Raw genomic sequence first — 17,701 nt, forward strand, 5'->3', positions numbered from 1 at the left:
GACTTGGATGCCAGCCAACCACAGCGGAGCACAGGGGTCAGGATAAAAAGGTGATCAGACAGTCTGAAATCATTTCTCTCCAAATAGTGGACTAAAACGCAGGCAAACAAATCTCCTGGTTGACATGGAAGGTTGAAACCACTTTCGATAGAAAGGAAGGAACAATGCAGAGGACAACATCTGCGTCCATAATATGGAGAAAGGGTTCTCTGCACGAAAGAGCCTGAAGCTCCGAAATACGCCATGTCGATACAAAGGCGATCAGAAAGACAGGAACACAAGCATTTTGTGCCAGACTCCAGAACGGCCACTGGGTGAGATTTTTTCCTCAAAGTCACAGCCCAGATCGGCTCCCCAGCCCCAGAGTACTCGGAGGAGGTGAAGTCTGAAGCTGCCACATCCCTCCCCCAGCGCGCTACAGCACGCACTACTTAGTCGTAGATCTGGCACCAATCCGGCGCAAACAATGTTGAAATTTGACAGATTAGAGGCTGGACAGTCCATCCCAAATGATTTATATCAAATTGAGGGGTTTTGAGGCAGAAATTAAAAGGTTAGGAAAAAATGATCGTGTTTAAAATCCAAGATGGCAAACATAAAAAACAGCGATTTGGGGTCTGGGGAGGTGGGGGACCTGAACCTTACCCACAGAAACTGTGAAAAATGTGATTTTAAATGATCCACAAGCCACCCCCAAATTTCCAATAGCAAATAATGGAGGTGTATTCACAGATCTGCAATGCCTTGACTGTCAGCGATTTTAACAGCAGCTGAATGGAGAGAAAGGACTTTCTGCCTCAGAAACTGCCCCAAAGGCTCAGAGTTGAAGATTCTCGGACTGCCAGTTGGCCAGACACCAACTATAACCTCCACCCTCGCGGATCCTCTGCCATATGGTCGGGGGCGAGAAAGGCAGCCTGCGCCTTGAAACCCAGGTGGGTTTCACTCCAGACGCATACATCCTGAAACCTGTGACAAGGTCTCCGGCAAGCAGACTCCCAGGGTAAGGGACCAAGTATTCTAAGGAGCATGGCAAACAGCAGGCTGGTGCCACAGATCCACCAGAGCTTCTCTGTGAAGTTTCAATTCGGCACTGTCTACTAATTCATACAGGGCAGAGCCTGAAATCTGATTAAGCTAATGTCTTCTGTGAATATAGAAGTTATGGAAGCCAGTAGCAAAAAGAACAGAATAAATACCACCTGCAGGAGCACAAAGATCATCAAGAAAAAGAGAAAAATGCTGACCCAAAAAGGCCGAGTCATACATGCCACATTTCTGGAACATAAAAATCCAAGACTACACATACTTTTAAAAGTTACTGTATTTTTCGCTCCATAAGACACACCTGACCATAAGACGCACCCACCTCTAGAGAAGGAAAACCCCCCAAAAAAAAATTCGGAACCAAATGGTGTGCCCTGTACCCCCTCTGGTGGTAGGCCGGGACAGGGTACATCTAGTGGTGGGCATGTCTAATGGTAGGCAGCCCCAAGCCAGCCCGCCCCAGGCCAGCCAGCCAGCCCCAGGCCAACCAGCCAGCCAGCCCCAGGCCACCTAGCCCCCCCAGACCTTTTTTAATCCTGCCCCCTGCTCGTGGGTCCATCGAATCCAGGCTACCTCCCTTGCTCGTGGGCCCGGCAACTCCAGCCGGCTTCCCTCCCTCCCTGCCGTGGCACCTACGGTACCATGCAGACAGTGCTCGGGGGCTTTCCGAATGGCTGCTGTAAGTTCTTGCGAGTCCCATGAGAACCTATGGCAGCCATTTGGAAAGCAGAGCGGGGTCAAGCAGGAGAACGTAAAGCTTGCTCCTGACGTCCTTGCTGCTGATCTCTGCGCCGCAGGCCAGGAAAAAAAAGTGAAGGCTACACGCTGAACCACCAGGTTAAAAAGGGGGGACAACGATGACAGACGGACCGACGGGGTATTTTTTAAAAATTGGTGTAGCAGGCAGGCGGGGTGTTTTTTTTTAACAAAAAGGTGGTGCGGAGGCGGGCAGGTGTTTTAAAATAAAGGTGGTGCGGCGGGATAACAAAATTTGTACCTTCGCTTCATAAGACGCACCGAGATTTCCACCCACTTTTGAGTGGAAAAAAAAGTGTGTCTTATGGAGTGAAAAATACATAGTTAGTGACTGGTCTTCAGAGGTGTTGAGGATAACCCTAAAAATCCATAATATTATCTTTGCTCTCACCCTATCCATCATAATAATTCATTATCTGTATTAATTGGCTTACAATTTGGCAGAATAAAATTACTAAAATGTTCAGAACCACTATTTTGTGTGTGTGTGTGTAAAAGCTGTGAAAGGGCAATTTCCAAAGTTGTGTTCCCATTTCCCAGAGCCCTTTGCAATAACCCAGTCCCGGTGAGGCCTTGCTATCCTGCTTGTCCTTGGGAAAAGAAAGGAATTAGCACTTGGTTACTCTTCAATGAAGATTCTCGACAAAGGCAAGGAGGTAACATTCCAAACAAAGATCAGACTTGTCCATGCACTCATTTTCTCAGTGGTCAGTTACGGATGTGAAAGCTGGACACTACGGAAACAAGAGAGAAAGAAGATGGACCTATTTGAGCTTTGGTGCTGGAGGATTTTAGGTGTGTCGTGGACTGCCAGAAGAACTAACAAATCGATTCTGGAAGAGAGCAAACCGGCTATGCCACTCGATGCCCAAATGATGAAGTTACGAATGTCTTATTTTGGTCACATCATCAGAAGAGAGAGATCGCTGGAGAAGGACATTGTGTTTGGGAACATCGAAGGAACCAGGCGAAGAGGGCGACCTGCAATCAGATGGCTGGACACGTTGAAACAACCATGGGGATGACGCTGGAGGACCTTTCTAGACTAGCACAAGTCTCTAGGAATCGAAAACGAGTCGACAGCATCTAACAACACCAATATTTACAATAGAAATGCCCTTCTGGTCCTTGTCTGCACTCAATTACATTGCTTTAATTTAGTTAGACAAGGAAGTCAGATGTAAGACAAAACTATCCTGAATACTAGGGAAGTGCACAATAACTTCCACCAATGAGCTAAGCATTTCTAGGAAATTTAGAAAAAAAAGGAGTTCTACCTGGTAAAGTCATCAGGGATCAGATCAGGGCTGACCCCCAATGATTCCATAACACTGTTCCTGATCTGCAACAGCAGCTCGCTGTCCTCGCTATATGACGCAGGCAAGGGATCTCTCCCCTTCTCTGTCCGGAACTTCAGTAGCACTGTAAGTCAAGTTAAAACAATTCATTATAAACAAAACATACAAATCAGCAGGTGTCAGAATCTTTCATGTGTATTACTGTAAGCTCTTAACACAAAACTCAAACTCTTCAAAGCCAAGAAAAGCAACCCCCCCCCCCCCCCCCCGGGGTAGAGGTTTGGGTCACAGAAATGAAGTCTGCTCTGAGGCAGGTACAGTTCTGTGTGTACTATATGGAGGTGTCTGTATATCTCTCAAGTTCAACATGTGTATTCAAATCCAAAGCATAATAGATTTAAAACATGCTATACATCCCCTTAGGAGATCAGTGGCAGCTCTATTCCCACCACATCACTTACTGACTCAAGTCAAGTCAGTGTGTCGAGGGATCTACAAATCTCTACAGCACATATATGATTCTGGAGAACTCTTATGTTGAGTCAATCAGAACGTTAGTCAGACAAGCAGAAGAAGCAGATCAGTCACACAAACAAACCACAACGGAGTTTCTTCAAAACATTTTTTTTCAGCAATTTATCTGAATGTGGTTTATTTCATTATTTTGCTGAGTTCTGCCTTGGTGAGACACTAGCCAGTTGGTGCATTTCAAGTTGGTTTATGGTGATAGTGAAATAGTCACATATGCAGAAAGCAAAAAGCATATGGTTTTTGCCATCTCCATATGTGACTTTTTTAGCGATTTTCTACCTTGATGAGTCAATTCAGTGTCTATAGCCAAAACATGGCTCACGTCGAGTCACGTCAAGTCGAGTTTAAGGTGATGGAGGTATAAAGTGTTTTGGAATTCCACCAGTACTAGCTGAATGGCTCTAGTCTCCAGAATATTGATCAAACAGGACACCTCCATCGGCGACCAGCTACCCTGAGCCGAGTGACTGAGACGTTAAGCCCCCCGACCGAGGAGACTGGCATCTGTGAGAAGTACTGTCCACTGGGGCTGATCGAGACTTACTCCGTGAACCAAATTGCAAGATTATAGCCACCAGCTTAGGCTGAGATGAACTAACTCCCGAAGAGGCACAGGAGATTCCAGATCGTGAAACTGTAGCGACCAGTTCCAAAGAAGCGCATATTGAAGAAGACCCATGTGATCCTGAGCGCACCTGACCCCTAAGACTTGCAGAAAATCCTGCGCCCGAGGGCACAACAATCCATCAGGGAGCAAATCTGCACCTGCAATTTGCACAACTGGGCCTCTGGAAGGAATACTCTCCCCAAGCTGGTGTCGAAGAGAACACCAACATACTCCAAGCGCTGAGATGGAGTCAACCGGCTGTTGACCACCCAGCTTAGTGACTGCAGAAACTCCACAACCTGAGCTGTAACCTGGAAGCTCTCCTGGATAGAGATGAACCGGAATGCCCTCCTTGCACAAGGCCATCGCCACCACCACCATAATCTTGGTGAAGGTCTGTGGCCAGACCAAAAAGAAGCACACAAAACTGATAAAGCTCTCCCAAAATCGCAAAGCGAAGGAATCGCTGATGGGAGGCCCGAATCGGAACATGCAGATAGGCCTTTGTGAGGTTGAGAGAAGTCAGAAATTCACCAGGCTGGACAGTAAGAATTGGATTTCAGACTAATTGTAAGTGGGACTGCACAGCCCACTTGTACTGTAGCCAATATTCAATGTCTCAATCTCTACCTGCTGGCAGAGGAACATAATCCCATCCGACTGGCACCATCTGTTCTGTGTTGGTCTGGAGTGACGATAAAGAATTTGAAGGAAAACCATTGATCTATCTTTCCCGTCAACCATGTGTGGTTTGCTTGTGTGATTAATCAAAATGTTACCACAGCCAGCAGAGTAACTGGAGTACACTCTTTGGGAGAGAGATGCTTAATCGCCCAGGCCAAAATTTATGTCACTTAGACTATGAGTCTACTATGGATGGAGAAAGTACCTGATATGATATATCCAAATTGCTTTGGTTGTACCAGAGAAAGGCGGTATATCAAATCCATGGACCTTGATGCTTTTACTCACCTTGAAGGAGGAAGTAATCTGTTGGTGTTCGCTTCAGGGTGGCCTTTGCCTCCTCATTCCTCCAGTCCAGCTCCAAAGCTTCCTGAAGTGAACAGAACATCACCGTCTGACTCAAGAATAAGAAAAGAAAAAGGAGAAATTAGGTTCTTACCTGCTAATTTTCTTTCTGTTAGCTTATAGACTGGTATAGTCCTTACAAATGTGTAATATGCCTCACTGCTACCAGCAGGTGGAGACTGAGATCAAACTTGTATATCAGTATAGCATGCCCTTCTTGCTACTCCAGTTTGCCAAATAGCTAAGCAGAACCTAGGAAAGACTTCAACTGAAAAACAGTAAATGACACTCCAAACAGGAGTGTAAGAAAACAACAAACATCTTTAAACAACTGTTGGAACATGTATAGAACTTGATCCTGGAAGAAAAACATCCCCACAGCTGACCAGCTAAGCTAGCTGATCCATCGCAGCAGCAGCGGAGCGGAGGCAGTGGAGTTGGAGGCAGGAGAAAGCGAAGGAGGCAAGAGAGAGAGAGTCAGGAGGCAGGAGAAGACGAAGGAGGAGGGGACCGAGGCGGAAGAAAGTGAGAGGCAGCAGCGAGAGGTAGCTCCACCCACCCCTCCGATGTCAGCCATCGAAGCTTCCCCAATAAAGTTATTATTATTATTATTATTAAAAGGGGAGGGGCCAACGGCTTCCAGCTTGCCCTGAGAGCCGGGAAAGCAGCGATAGCAGAGTCGGAGGCAGAAGAAAGCGAAGGAGGCAAGAAAGAGTCGGGAGGCAGGAGAAGGCGAAGGAGGAGGGGACAGAGGCGGAAGAGAGTGAGGGGCAGCGGCGAGAGGTAGCTCCGCCCACCCCTCCAATATCAGCCATCGTAGCTCCCCCTTAAAAGAGGAGGGGCCAACGGCGCTCAGTCGTTCGGTGCGCGAAGGCGAGCGTTAAAGGCGCTTGCCTTAGTGAGAGCGTCTTTGCGAAGGGCCTTGAGAAGGGACGAGCCACCACTAAGGAAGAGCAGGAGGAGACCACAGCAGACGCAGGGGACATTCAACCAGGCAGACACAGCAAGTAAAGAGGACACACAACCAGGCAGGCACAGAGGACACCCAAAGCAGGCACAGAGGACGCAGCAGGCGCTGAGGACACACAACCAGGCGAGCACAGAGGACACAACAGGCACAAATACACACAACCAGGCAGGCACAGAGGACAGTCACAGCAGACACAGAAGACACCCACAGCAGATGGCAAGCGGGCAGCAATGGAAGCGGCAGACAGAAGCAGGATGCTGAGCTACCCAGTTTTCTGCACCGTCTACCATATGTATGACTACCTCCCCTCTGGGAGGCAGTCTTATGTATTCACTTGATGCGGAGAACTGGAAAGCCTGAAGAAGCAAGTCCGACTCCTGGAGGGCACAATACTGGAGCTAGAAGCACTTCAAGCAATGGAGAAGGAAGACAAGAGATGGACACCATCGAGGATGAAGTCCGGGAGCTGGAGAACTTCATAGAAGAGGCATGCAGGGAGGCACCAGCAACAGTGAAACTGCCGGGATACAACTACAGAGAGTGTGGACCACCAGACGGACAGCCACCAGGAGGAAATGGTTGACACAGCAGCAAGATCTGGAAACAGCGGAGGTAACCCACAAGAAGACGAATGCCAGGATGAGAGGAGATGGATGGGAACGAAGGACACGGACCTATGACTGGAGAGACGGATATACACCAGGGACACGGACCTGCGGCTGGAGAATCAGGCAAAGATAGAGAGGGCAGCCATCGTCGTGGGGGACTCTATCATCACGAAAGTCGACAGCCACATAGCAAGAGGAAGACTGGATCGGCTGGTGACCTGCCTACCGGGAGCCAAGGTAGAAGACATTTTGAGCCGCATCAGCAGGATCATCGGCAGTGTGGAAGGAGAAAATACAGCAGTAGTGATCCATGTGGGGACAATCACCGGGAGCTGGTCCGCAGCTTCAGACGGGAGATACCCAGAAAGACCCGTTTCAAGATTTCGAGTTTACGCCCAGTAACGTCTACAACGAACTATCGAAACTCAAAGTAAACAAAGCCATGGGACCGGACAACCTGCACCCCAGGGTGCTCAGGGAGCTATGTGGAGTCCTGGCCGAACCATTATCTGAGCTTTTCAATCTCTCCCTACGCTCAGGAAGAGTCCCCTTGGACTGGAAAACTGCCAACGTAATCCCACTTCACAAAAAGGGCTGCAGGACAGAGACGGCAAACTACAGACCGGTGAGTCTCACGTCTATAGTGTGTAAACTCATGGAAACACTCATCAAACGGAACCTTGACATAATCCTGGACGAAGAAAACTTACGAGACCCCCACCAGCACGGGTTCACCCAGGGTAGATCCTGCCAATCTAATCTGATTAGCTTTTTCGACTGGGTTACTAGACAACTGGATGCAGGAGAGTCACTGGACGTGGTATATTTGGACTTCAGTAAAGCATTTGATAGCGTCCCACACAGAAGGCTATTGAACAAATTGAAATCGATAGGATTAGGAAGCACTCTAACTGCATGGGTTGGAGATTGGCTAAACGATAGACTTCAGAGGGTGGTGGTGAACGGTACCCCATCCAAGGCGTCAAGAGTGACCACTGGGGTGCCGCAGGGCTCGGTTCTGGGCCCAATTCTATTCAATTTATTCATAAGAGATATGACACAAGGACTTAAAGGAAAGGTAGCACTATTCGCTGACGACGCCAAACTTTGCAACATAATAGGCAAAAGCTTATTACCTGATAATATGACACACGATCTACGACTGCTGGAAAGATGGTCAACTACTTGGCAGCTAAGCTTCAATGCTAAAAAATGCAAGGTGATGCACCTGGGAAAGAAAAATCCGCACAAAAATTATGTACTGAATGGTGAGACCTTAGTTCAGACCAAGGCAGAACGCGATCTAGGGGTGATTATTAGTGAGGACATGAAGGCTGCCAATCAAGTGGAGAAGGCTTCCTCCAGGGCAAGACAGATGATAGGTTGTATCCGTAGAGGATTTGTCAGCAGGAGACCTGAAGTCATGATGCCGCTGTACAGATCCATGGTGAGGCCTCACTTGGAGTACTGTGTTCAGTTCTGGAGACCACACTACCGTAAGGACATACTGAGGATCGAGTCAGTCCAGCGAATGGCGACCAGGATGGTCCTGGGGCTCAAGGATCTCACGTATGAAGAAAGACTAAAAAAATTGTGGCTGTACTCACTTGAAGAAAGAAGAGAACGGGGAGACATGATTGAAACGTACAAATACATCACGGGACGTATCGAGTCAGAAGATAAAATCTTCTGTCTCATGGGACCCTCAACAACCAGAGGGCATCCGCTGAAAATCAGAGGAGGGAAATTTCATAGCGACTCCAGGAAGTACTTTTTCACCGAGAGAGTGGTGGAGAGTTGGAATGGACTCCCACTGCAGGTGATTGAGGCCAGCAGCGTGACTGATTTTAAGAAGAAATGGGATACTCATGTGGGATCTCTAAGGGAATGAACTCTGGGGGGAGGCTAATTGCAATGGGCAGACTTGGTGGGCTATAGCCCTTTTCTGCCGTCATTTTCTATGTTTCTATGAGGGCAACAGAAACTACAACAGAGAAGTACTGAAGGACCAGTTCCGGATACTAAGAAGGGAGCTGAAGACCAGAATGCAGAGGATAGCATTCTTGGAGATCCTGCTGGTACCCAGGGAAGTCAAGAAGAGACAGATGGAACTGCAAGCAGTCAATGCGTGGATGAGGCGCTGGTATGAGGAAGAAGGATTCCACTTCGTGTGCAACTGGTTAACGTTCTGGGGAAGAGCAAGCTATTCAGGAAGGACGGACTCCACCTCAGCAGAGACAGAATGAGCTAGCAACATCAAGAGAGAAGTTGAGAGGGGAAAGCCGACAATCGACTGAGAGAGAGTCGATGGTTCGGGAACTGGTATACCGGGAGGATACCGTACAGGAAGATAGAGGGGAAGACTCACAGGATCACAAGCAAAACAGACCAAAAGGGGCACAAGAGGGTAGGACATGCAAGAAGGGAACAGACTGCAAATTCAAGTGTATGTACACGAACGCAAGGAGCCTTAGAAATAAGATGGGTGAATTAGAAGCTGTGGCACAAAAGGATAACATTGACATCATCGGCATCACAGAAACATGGTGGACTGAGGAAAATGTATGGGACACGGTGCTATCGGGATATAAACTAAACCACAGAGACAGAGTGACTCAAAAAGGAGGAGGCATTGCCAAATACGTCAAAGAGGGAATTGAATCTACTGGAGAGAATATGCCACACCAGACAGATAAGTTAGAATCTCTATGGGTCAAAATTCCAAGAACAAATGAACCGGAAACTAGGATCGGCATCTACTACCGACTCCCAGGGCAGTCCGAGGAAATTGATGGGGAAATGACGGATGAGATTAAACGCAACTGCAAGGGAGGCAATGTAGTTATCATGGGCGACTTCAACTATCCGGGGATAGACTGGAACCTAGGCACCTCAGGCTGCGCTAGAGAGACCAAGTTCCTGGATGCTGTTGGCGATTGCTTCCTGGAACAACTTGTCAAGGAAAATACAAGAGGAAACTCAATTCTGGACTTAATTCTAAATGGATTGCGTGGACCGGCACAAGATGTAGAAGTAGAAGGAACGTTGGGAAACAGCGATCGCAATATGATCCGCTTCGACTTGGACGCAGGGGTGAAACATCGGTCCAGCACATGGCCACAGCACTGAACTTCCGAAAAGGGAACTACGAAGGGATGAGAGCATGGTGGGGAAGAAGATTAAGAAGAGCATGAACAATGTAAAAACACTAGAACAAGCTTGGTCCCTTTATAAGGATACGGTCACCGAGGCGCAAAATCTATATATACCGCATATCAACAAGGGATCCAAGAAGAAAAAGAACAAAGAACCAGCGTGGCTCACTGTAGAGGTAAAGGAAGCAATGGAAAAGGTCAAAAACTGACGAAAACTGGAATAAGCACAAACAACATCAACACAGGTGGTAAAAGGGGCCAAAAGAGACTACGAGGAAAAAATAGCCGAGGAGGTGAAAAACTTCAAGCCGTTCTTTCGATATATTAAGGGGAAACGACCTGCGAAGGAACCAGTGGGACCACTGGATGACCATGGAATAAAGTGTGTGCTAAAGGAGAACAAAGCAATCGCCATCAAACTGAACACATTTTTTGCGTCTTTATTTACCGAAGAGGATATACACAGCATACCGGAACCCATCAGGCTATATGCTGGAAACAAAAACGGGAAACTGACAGGGTTAAAGGTCAGTCTAGAAGAGGTATGCAGGCAGATCGATAGGCTTTAGAGCGATAAATCCCTGGGACCTCATGGTATCCATCCGAGGGTCATCAAGGAACTGAAAGGGACTATAGCTAAACTGCTTCACCTAATAGCCAATCTGTTGATCAAATCGGGAAAGATTCCGGAGGACTGGAAGGAGGCGAATGTTACACCGATCTTCAAAAAACTTTCGAGGGGAGACACGAGAAACTACAGACCGGTGAGTCTGACTTCGGTACCGGGAAAGATGGTACACGGTCTTATGAGGGCCAGCCAGCACAGTTTCAGCAAAGGGAGATCTTGTTTAACAAACTTCTTTGAGGGAGTAAACAGGCAGATAGACAAGGGCGACCCCGTCAACATTGTATATCTGGATTTTCAGAAGGCGTTTGACAAGGTTCCTGAAGTAAATGCTGCTATGTTTACCTCATTGGAATAACTACAAGACGGCATTGTATCTTCCAAAACAGATAATATTCGTTTATTGTTAATATAAAAACTATAAGTATTACAGCAGCAAAGGCATATCAGTACAATGTATTGTCAGTTCAGAATATGCAATGAAGAGAAGAATTTGCACCTATATGCTTAGCAGGGGGCTAGCAGTTCCCCGTAGCATAAGTAAGTGAATCTCTCTGGCTCTACCTAAAATACACGTGATTTTTATACAGAGAAATTCTTCCTTTGTTTCAAGAAAGTCCATCCCCGAATTCTGGTTATGTAATTCCCTATTGGTACATAAAATAATGTATAGCTAACTCCTCCCCTCCGTCCACGCCTCTCTCACCTCCACCCCCCTCCCTAGTAAAAGGGGGGCCTTGCAGAAACAGAGAACTCTTGGTGAACTTTCTTCTTTCAGCACTGAGACATGTAGCTGCTAATTAGTGATTTTATAATTCTGTGCATATGGTGTCCTAGTAAGATGAAAAGTTGGCAAAGGTGACCTTTCAACAATCCAGCTGCTTGGTTCCCATAACATGGTTCAGAGACAGGGAGCAAATGTTTTGGTACCAAGTTCTCTCATCTCGTTACACCCACATGAGCAGGGCTCCTTGCTCATTATAAAAGTTTTATGGCTTTCTAGGGTGCCTGGCATATGAAGTCAGCAAAACCTTGAAGGGATATCCTCCCAGCAGGCAATGGAAACAAGAACATCATTGTTAGCATTGCAAAGGCTGCAGATGTTTACAGACAGCAAGGTACAGGTTGGGCCTGGCTATGGGAAAATATATGTCTGTAGTGTCCATCATACACAAGTGAGCATATAGGTCTGTAGTGTCCAGTTGAATCATCTGTATGTCCAGGTTATCCAATGTCATTCCGCATGAACGACTACTTCGGAAAATTGCGAGCCATGGAATAGAAGGTGAAATACTCACGTGGATTAAAAACTAGCTGGAACATAGGAAACAGAGAGTGGGGGTAAATGGACAATACTCAGACTGGAAGAGCGTCACCAGTGGGGTGCCGCAGGGCTTGGTGCTTGGACCCATGCTCTTCAACATCTTTATAAATGATCTGGACATAGGTACGACGAGTGAAGTGATTAAATTCGCAGACGATACAAAGTTGTTCAGAGTAGTGAAGAAGCAGGGGGATTGTGAAGATCTGCAATGTGACATAATCAGACTCGAGGAATGAGCATTGACATGGCAGATGAGGTTCAATGTTGATAAGTGTAAAGTGATGCATGTCGGTAACAAAAATCTCATGCACGAATATAGGATGTCTGGGGCAATACTTGGAGAGACCTCCCAGGAAAGGGACTTGGGAGTTCTGATCAACAAATCGATGAAGCCGTCTGCGCAATGTGCGGCGGCGGCAGCAAAAAGGGCAAACAGAATGCTAGGAATTATAAAGAAGGGGATCACGAACAGATCAGAGAAGGTTATCATTCCGTTGTACCGGGCTATGGTGCGCCCTCACCTGGAGTACTGCGTCCAGCAATGGTCGCCGTACATGAAGAAGGACACAGTACTACTCGAAAGGGTCCAGAGAAGAGCGACTAAGATGGTTACGGGGCTGGAGGAGTTGCCGTACAGTGAAAGATTAGAGAAACTCGGCCTTTTCTCCCTCGAACAGAGGAGATTGAGAGGGGACATGATTGAAACATTCAAGGTACTGAAGGGAATAGACTTGGTGGAAAAGGACAGGTTGTTCACTCTCTCTAAGGTAGGGAGAACGAGAGGGCACTCTCTAAAATTGAAAGGGGATAGATTCCGTATGAACGTGAGGAAGTTCTTCTTCACCCAGAGAGTGGTAGAAAATTGGAACGCTCTTCCAGAGGCTGTCATAGGGGAAAATACACTCTAAGGATTCAAGACCAAGCTCGCCAAGTTCCTGCTGAACCGGAATGTACGCAGGTAGGGCTAGTCTCATGGCGCTGGTCTTTTACCAGAGGGCCGCCGCATGAGCGGACTGCTGGGCACGATGGACCACTGGCCTGACCCAGCAGCAGCAATTCTTAATGCTCCCCAGCCCTAGCAAAAATAGTAGAACCCGTAGAAAAAGTCAAAATATGCACATGAGAAAAACCTGCAAGCACCGCACAAAGACAGACAGGGTGCACTTTACCAGTCTAGAAGCTAACAGAAAGAAAATTAACAGGTAAGAACCTAATTTCTCCTTCTGTATCACTTAGTAGACTGGGAATGGGACGTACCAAAGCAGTACCCATAAAGGGTGGGACCCCCGAAGGGCCGACACCAGAACATGTTCACCGAATACCGTGTCCCGACGCGTGTGAACATCCACACGGTAGTGTCTGACAAAGGAATGCAGAAAAAGACCAAACTGCAGCCTTGCAAATATCCACTGGAGGCACTAGAGAATACTCAGCCCAAGAAGCTCCTGACCCCTAGTGGAATGAGCCTTGAGAAATTCTGGAACAGGCTTTTTCTTCAGAAGATAAGCGGAAGCAATAGTCTCCTTGACCAGCACACAATAGTAGCCTTAGAAGCGCCATCCCCCTTACAAGGACCCGCTAGAAGGACAAAGAAATGATCCGATTTCCTGATCTCCTAGATCCTCTGCACATAAGAGCGAAGGATCTGACTGATATCCAACTTACGCAGCAGCTCTGCTCAGAAGAGCCCTCCCAACAACCCAACACCCGGAGAACTACAGATTGATTGACGTGAAAAGGAGAAACCATTTTTGGCAGAAAGGTAGGAACAAGCCTCAAGACAACCCGCTCCCTAGAAAATTCCAAGAAGGGAGCCCCACAAGAGAAAGTCTGCATCTCAGAAACATGTCTAGCTAAAATAATGGCTACCAAGAAGACCTCTTTAAGAGTAAGGTCCTTCAAAAAGCAGTCGCCCAACGGTTCAAAAGGAAGGCGCACCAGAACGGACAGAACCAGATTCAGATCCCAAGATGGAATATAGGGTCGTACGGGAGGCCTGAGCAACTTGGCCACCCTCAAGAAGTGAATCACATCAGAAATGGCAGTCCTTTCAAGAACCCCTGAAAGGCTGACAAGGCCGCAAGCTGAACCTGAAGAGAAGACCAAGCCAGGCCATCCAGCAAGAACTCTAAGATGTTAGGCAGGGAAGTGCGAAAAGAGACCACTCCACACACAGCACACCACTCCTCAAATAGATGCCAAACCCTCACATAAGCCCTAGAGGTGGAAAGCCTCCGGGACCCCAAGAGCGTTGAGATCACTTCATCTGAATACCCCTTCTTACCTAGAAGACACCTTTCAAGAGCCAAGCCGTAAGACAAAAGGGACCCAGATCGAACATTGGAATGAGACCCTGACTTAGAAGGTCATCCAAGAGAGGCAGAGGAAGAGGATCCGCCACCAGATGCCTCACCAGATCCATGTACCATGTTCGAGGCCAATCCGGAGCCACCAGAACCACGGGACTCGGATGGCAAATTATTCGGAGAAGAACTCTGCCCACTAATGGCCACGGAGGGAACACATACAAGAGCCCCTCAATTGGCTATGGTTGAACCAGAACATCCAGGTCCATCCAGGATGAACTGCCAGAATCACAGACCACAGAGTTTCCATGCGGAAGAAAGGCACGTGAAGAGTCCTGTTGACCCCCTTCAAATCCAAGATGGGTTGAAAGGTCCCTTCTTTCTTTGGCACCACAAAGTAAATCGAGTACCAACCTGTGCCCCACTCCAGCGGGGGAACTGGAACCACCACGTGAAGATCCAACAATCTCTAAAGGGTCTGGCGAAAGGCCTGCTGCTTCCACGCCACCTGAGAGGGAGAAGCGAGAAAACAGTCTGGCAAAGACTGGGCGAAGTCCAGAGCATAACCGTCCCGGATCACTTCCAGAACCCACTGATCGGACATGATGTCTGCCCACTGTGGATAAAAGTCTTTCAACTGGGCGCCCACTGGAACCAAAGACGGGCGCCAGCAAGGAGTCATTGTGCAGAACGAGTGGCAGGGGACCCAGTGGAGGCGCTACCCACACCCCAGCGGTCCCCATGAAAGGACTGCATGCGCTGGAAGAACCTGCCTCTTGAGAGCCCAGGAGACTGAAAAGAAGCAGCCCCTCGACCGAAGCGGAAATAATAATAATTTTATTCTTATATACCGCCATACCAAAAAAGTTCTAGGCGGTTCACAACAAGGTGAGCTAATACATGGGATACAGATAAAATACAAATTAGAATAATGGACTTAAAAACAGATAAAGACAGAAAGCATTTACAATATAATGCAGAAAATACCGGCATGGCAGGGAAAGAAGTAATACATAGAACAGATAAAATACATTAAGTTGAATATAAGGAACTTGATTGAAAAAATGAAACAGAATGCATTAAGATACCAGCCTATCAAAGAGTTGAGTCTTTAGCAATTTTCTAAAATCAAGATAGGAAATGGCGGAAATCACGCCCACGCTTAGCGCCAGTTCGAGCTAGCGGCCTAGGCCTATCCTCAGGCAAACAAGGCACTGTAGAATCAGTGAAAGTCTGAACCAACTTGTCCAGGTCCTCACCAAACAAGAAAGATCCTTTAAAAGGAAACTTTGTCAACTTAGCTTTGGACGCCGAATCCGCAGACCAAGTGCAAAGCCACAAGGTACAGCATACATTCAAGGGGAAAGACCCCGGCGGCCCCATGAGACTCCCTGCCCCAGCAGGGGACCCTGACATACCTTGCCCCTGTATTTTCAGAATAGGGTATAGATATCAGCATGGAAAGAGTATAGATAAAAGCAAGGGGGCTAAAGGGCTAAATCATGATAACCTGACAGGTCATGGACCTGATGGGCCACCGCGGGTGCGGACTGCTGGGGGCGATGGACCTTTGGTCTGACCCAGCGGAGGCAAATTCTTATGTTCTTAGGTCACCTGAGGTAACTGAAATAAATGAGGAGGTTTCTGCCAAAATCGGAGCTCCTGTGGCCTGTCGCATCTGAAAAGCCTGGGACTTTCCTGACGCTGAGACCGAGGAACCGACCGACGCGAAAAAAGAAATCCCCAGCTGAACTGGCGGTATGGGAATCCTGTGCTCCCTGACCATTGGCGGCTGGGGGAACCCCCTACATGGGTGTCGGGGGAAGTCCGAGCTTCCCCATGATCCGAAGCTGAACCACGAGGCACATGCAGCGGGGTGCCCTGGCCGCCGGTATCCGCTGCCGACGCGGCTTCCCCATCGCTCCAGCATGCACAACGCTTGCACAGGCCAGCCATGAGTACCTCACGCCTGGAGCACAAGGAGCATTTTTTCCCTTTAAAAGAGCTCATTGTGCTGAAAACCGCACTAGCTGTAAAGAAAGTGCCTGTTAATTAAGAAAAAACACAGAAAAAAGGCAGTTCTTTTTTGTTATTTCTTTTTACATAATCAGAACAGACTCCACGGCTCTCAAAGATGAAGGGCTGACCAGCCAGGCCGCCTGCTGAGGCCCACTACAAAAATATGGGGAGGTGGAGGAAGGTGGGGGGAGGGATCCAGCACGAGACCCACCGGGTTTAACACCCCCGAGTTCGGACAGATCCCCAAACAGAACCTGCCCAAGCTCTATCCGGCACAAAAAGGGGAATCAAGAGTCCACAAAGTTCCAACAGTGCTAAGAGAGGAGCTGAAAAGTCTTACCACCTGCTACTGGAGACTGTGGAAAACTGGAGTAGCAAGAAGGGCATGCTATACAGATATACAAGTTTGTGTCAGTTAGAGAAATGGGTAGAGAAATGGCAGATGAAGTTTAATGTGGAAAAGTGCAAAGTGATGCATTTAGGCAGAAAGAACAAGGAGCACGAGTATAGAATGTCAGGTGCAACTCTGGGTAAGAAAAGGACCTGGGTGTACTGATAGATAGGACCCTGAAACCGTCGGCACAATGCGCGGCAGTGGCAAAGAAAGCAAATAGAATGTTAGGCATGATAAAGAAAGGAATCACAAGTAGATCGGAGAAAGTTATAATGCCACTATATAGAGCAATGGTCAGACCACACTTGGAATACTGTGTCCAACATTGGTCTCCCAACCTAAAGAAGGGTATAAAACTGCTGGAGAGGGTGCAGAGACGAGCAACGAAGCTAATAAAAGGTATGGAGAACTTGGAATACGAGGAACAACTTAAGAGACTAGGATTGTTCTTCCTTGAGAAAAGGACACTGCGAGGGGATATGATCGAGATCTTCAAAATACTGAAAGGAATTGACAAAATAGAGCAGAAAAAATTATTTACATTGTCCAATTTGACACGGACTAGAGGACATGGAATGAAGCTAAGAGGGGACAAGTTCAGGACAAATATCAGGAAGTTATGCTTCACGCAACGATTGGTGGACACCTGGAATGCTCTCCCAAAGGAAATTATTGAAGAATTGACCGTCCTAGGATTCAAAAGCAAACTAGATCTCCCACTTCAATCTGGGTTGCACTATCAGGCCCTCACGTAAAATTCACTTATTTACACACCCAACAATAAAGGCCTGCCGTTACAAAAGATTCCTGGAAGAACTCTAGCTTCCAGGCAGGTAAACTGAACGACTGGCTGGGTAACATTATCATGCTCTCCTCTTCCTATCAAGACTTCAGAAAATTAGTAAAAACGAAACTGTTCAACCGATTTGTCACCTAAGAATTTGTTCTTCATTGTCTCTCGTATTCTGTATACCAATTCATAGCTATGTCGCTGACTGTCCAGCTCTTCTTATTTGTACTTGCTTCCAGTGT

The 17,701-nt window shown here is 47.4% G+C and overlaps 1 protein-coding gene across 1 annotated transcript in view; it reads right to left on the bottom strand.

Annotated features, from left to right (window-relative positions):
- Positions 1-17,701, bottom strand: part of SAE1 (SUMO1 activating enzyme subunit 1) — a 41,149-nt gene that overhangs the window by 14,688 nt on the left and 8,760 nt on the right. The window contains exons 6-7 of the mRNA XM_033934705.1: positions 5,212-5,317; positions 3,081-3,225 (exon numbers count right to left, since the gene is read on the bottom strand). Coding sequence (XP_033790596.1) covers positions 3,081-3,225; positions 5,212-5,317 — 251 coding nt within the window. The remainder of the gene's footprint in view (positions 1-3,080; positions 3,226-5,211; positions 5,318-17,701) is intronic.

Source organism: Geotrypetes seraphini, chromosome 2 (genome assembly GCF_902459505.1).
Source record: "Geotrypetes seraphini chromosome 2, aGeoSer1.1, whole genome shotgun sequence".
Taxonomy (NCBI): Eukaryota; Metazoa; Chordata; class Amphibia; order Gymnophiona; family Dermophiidae; genus Geotrypetes; species Geotrypetes seraphini.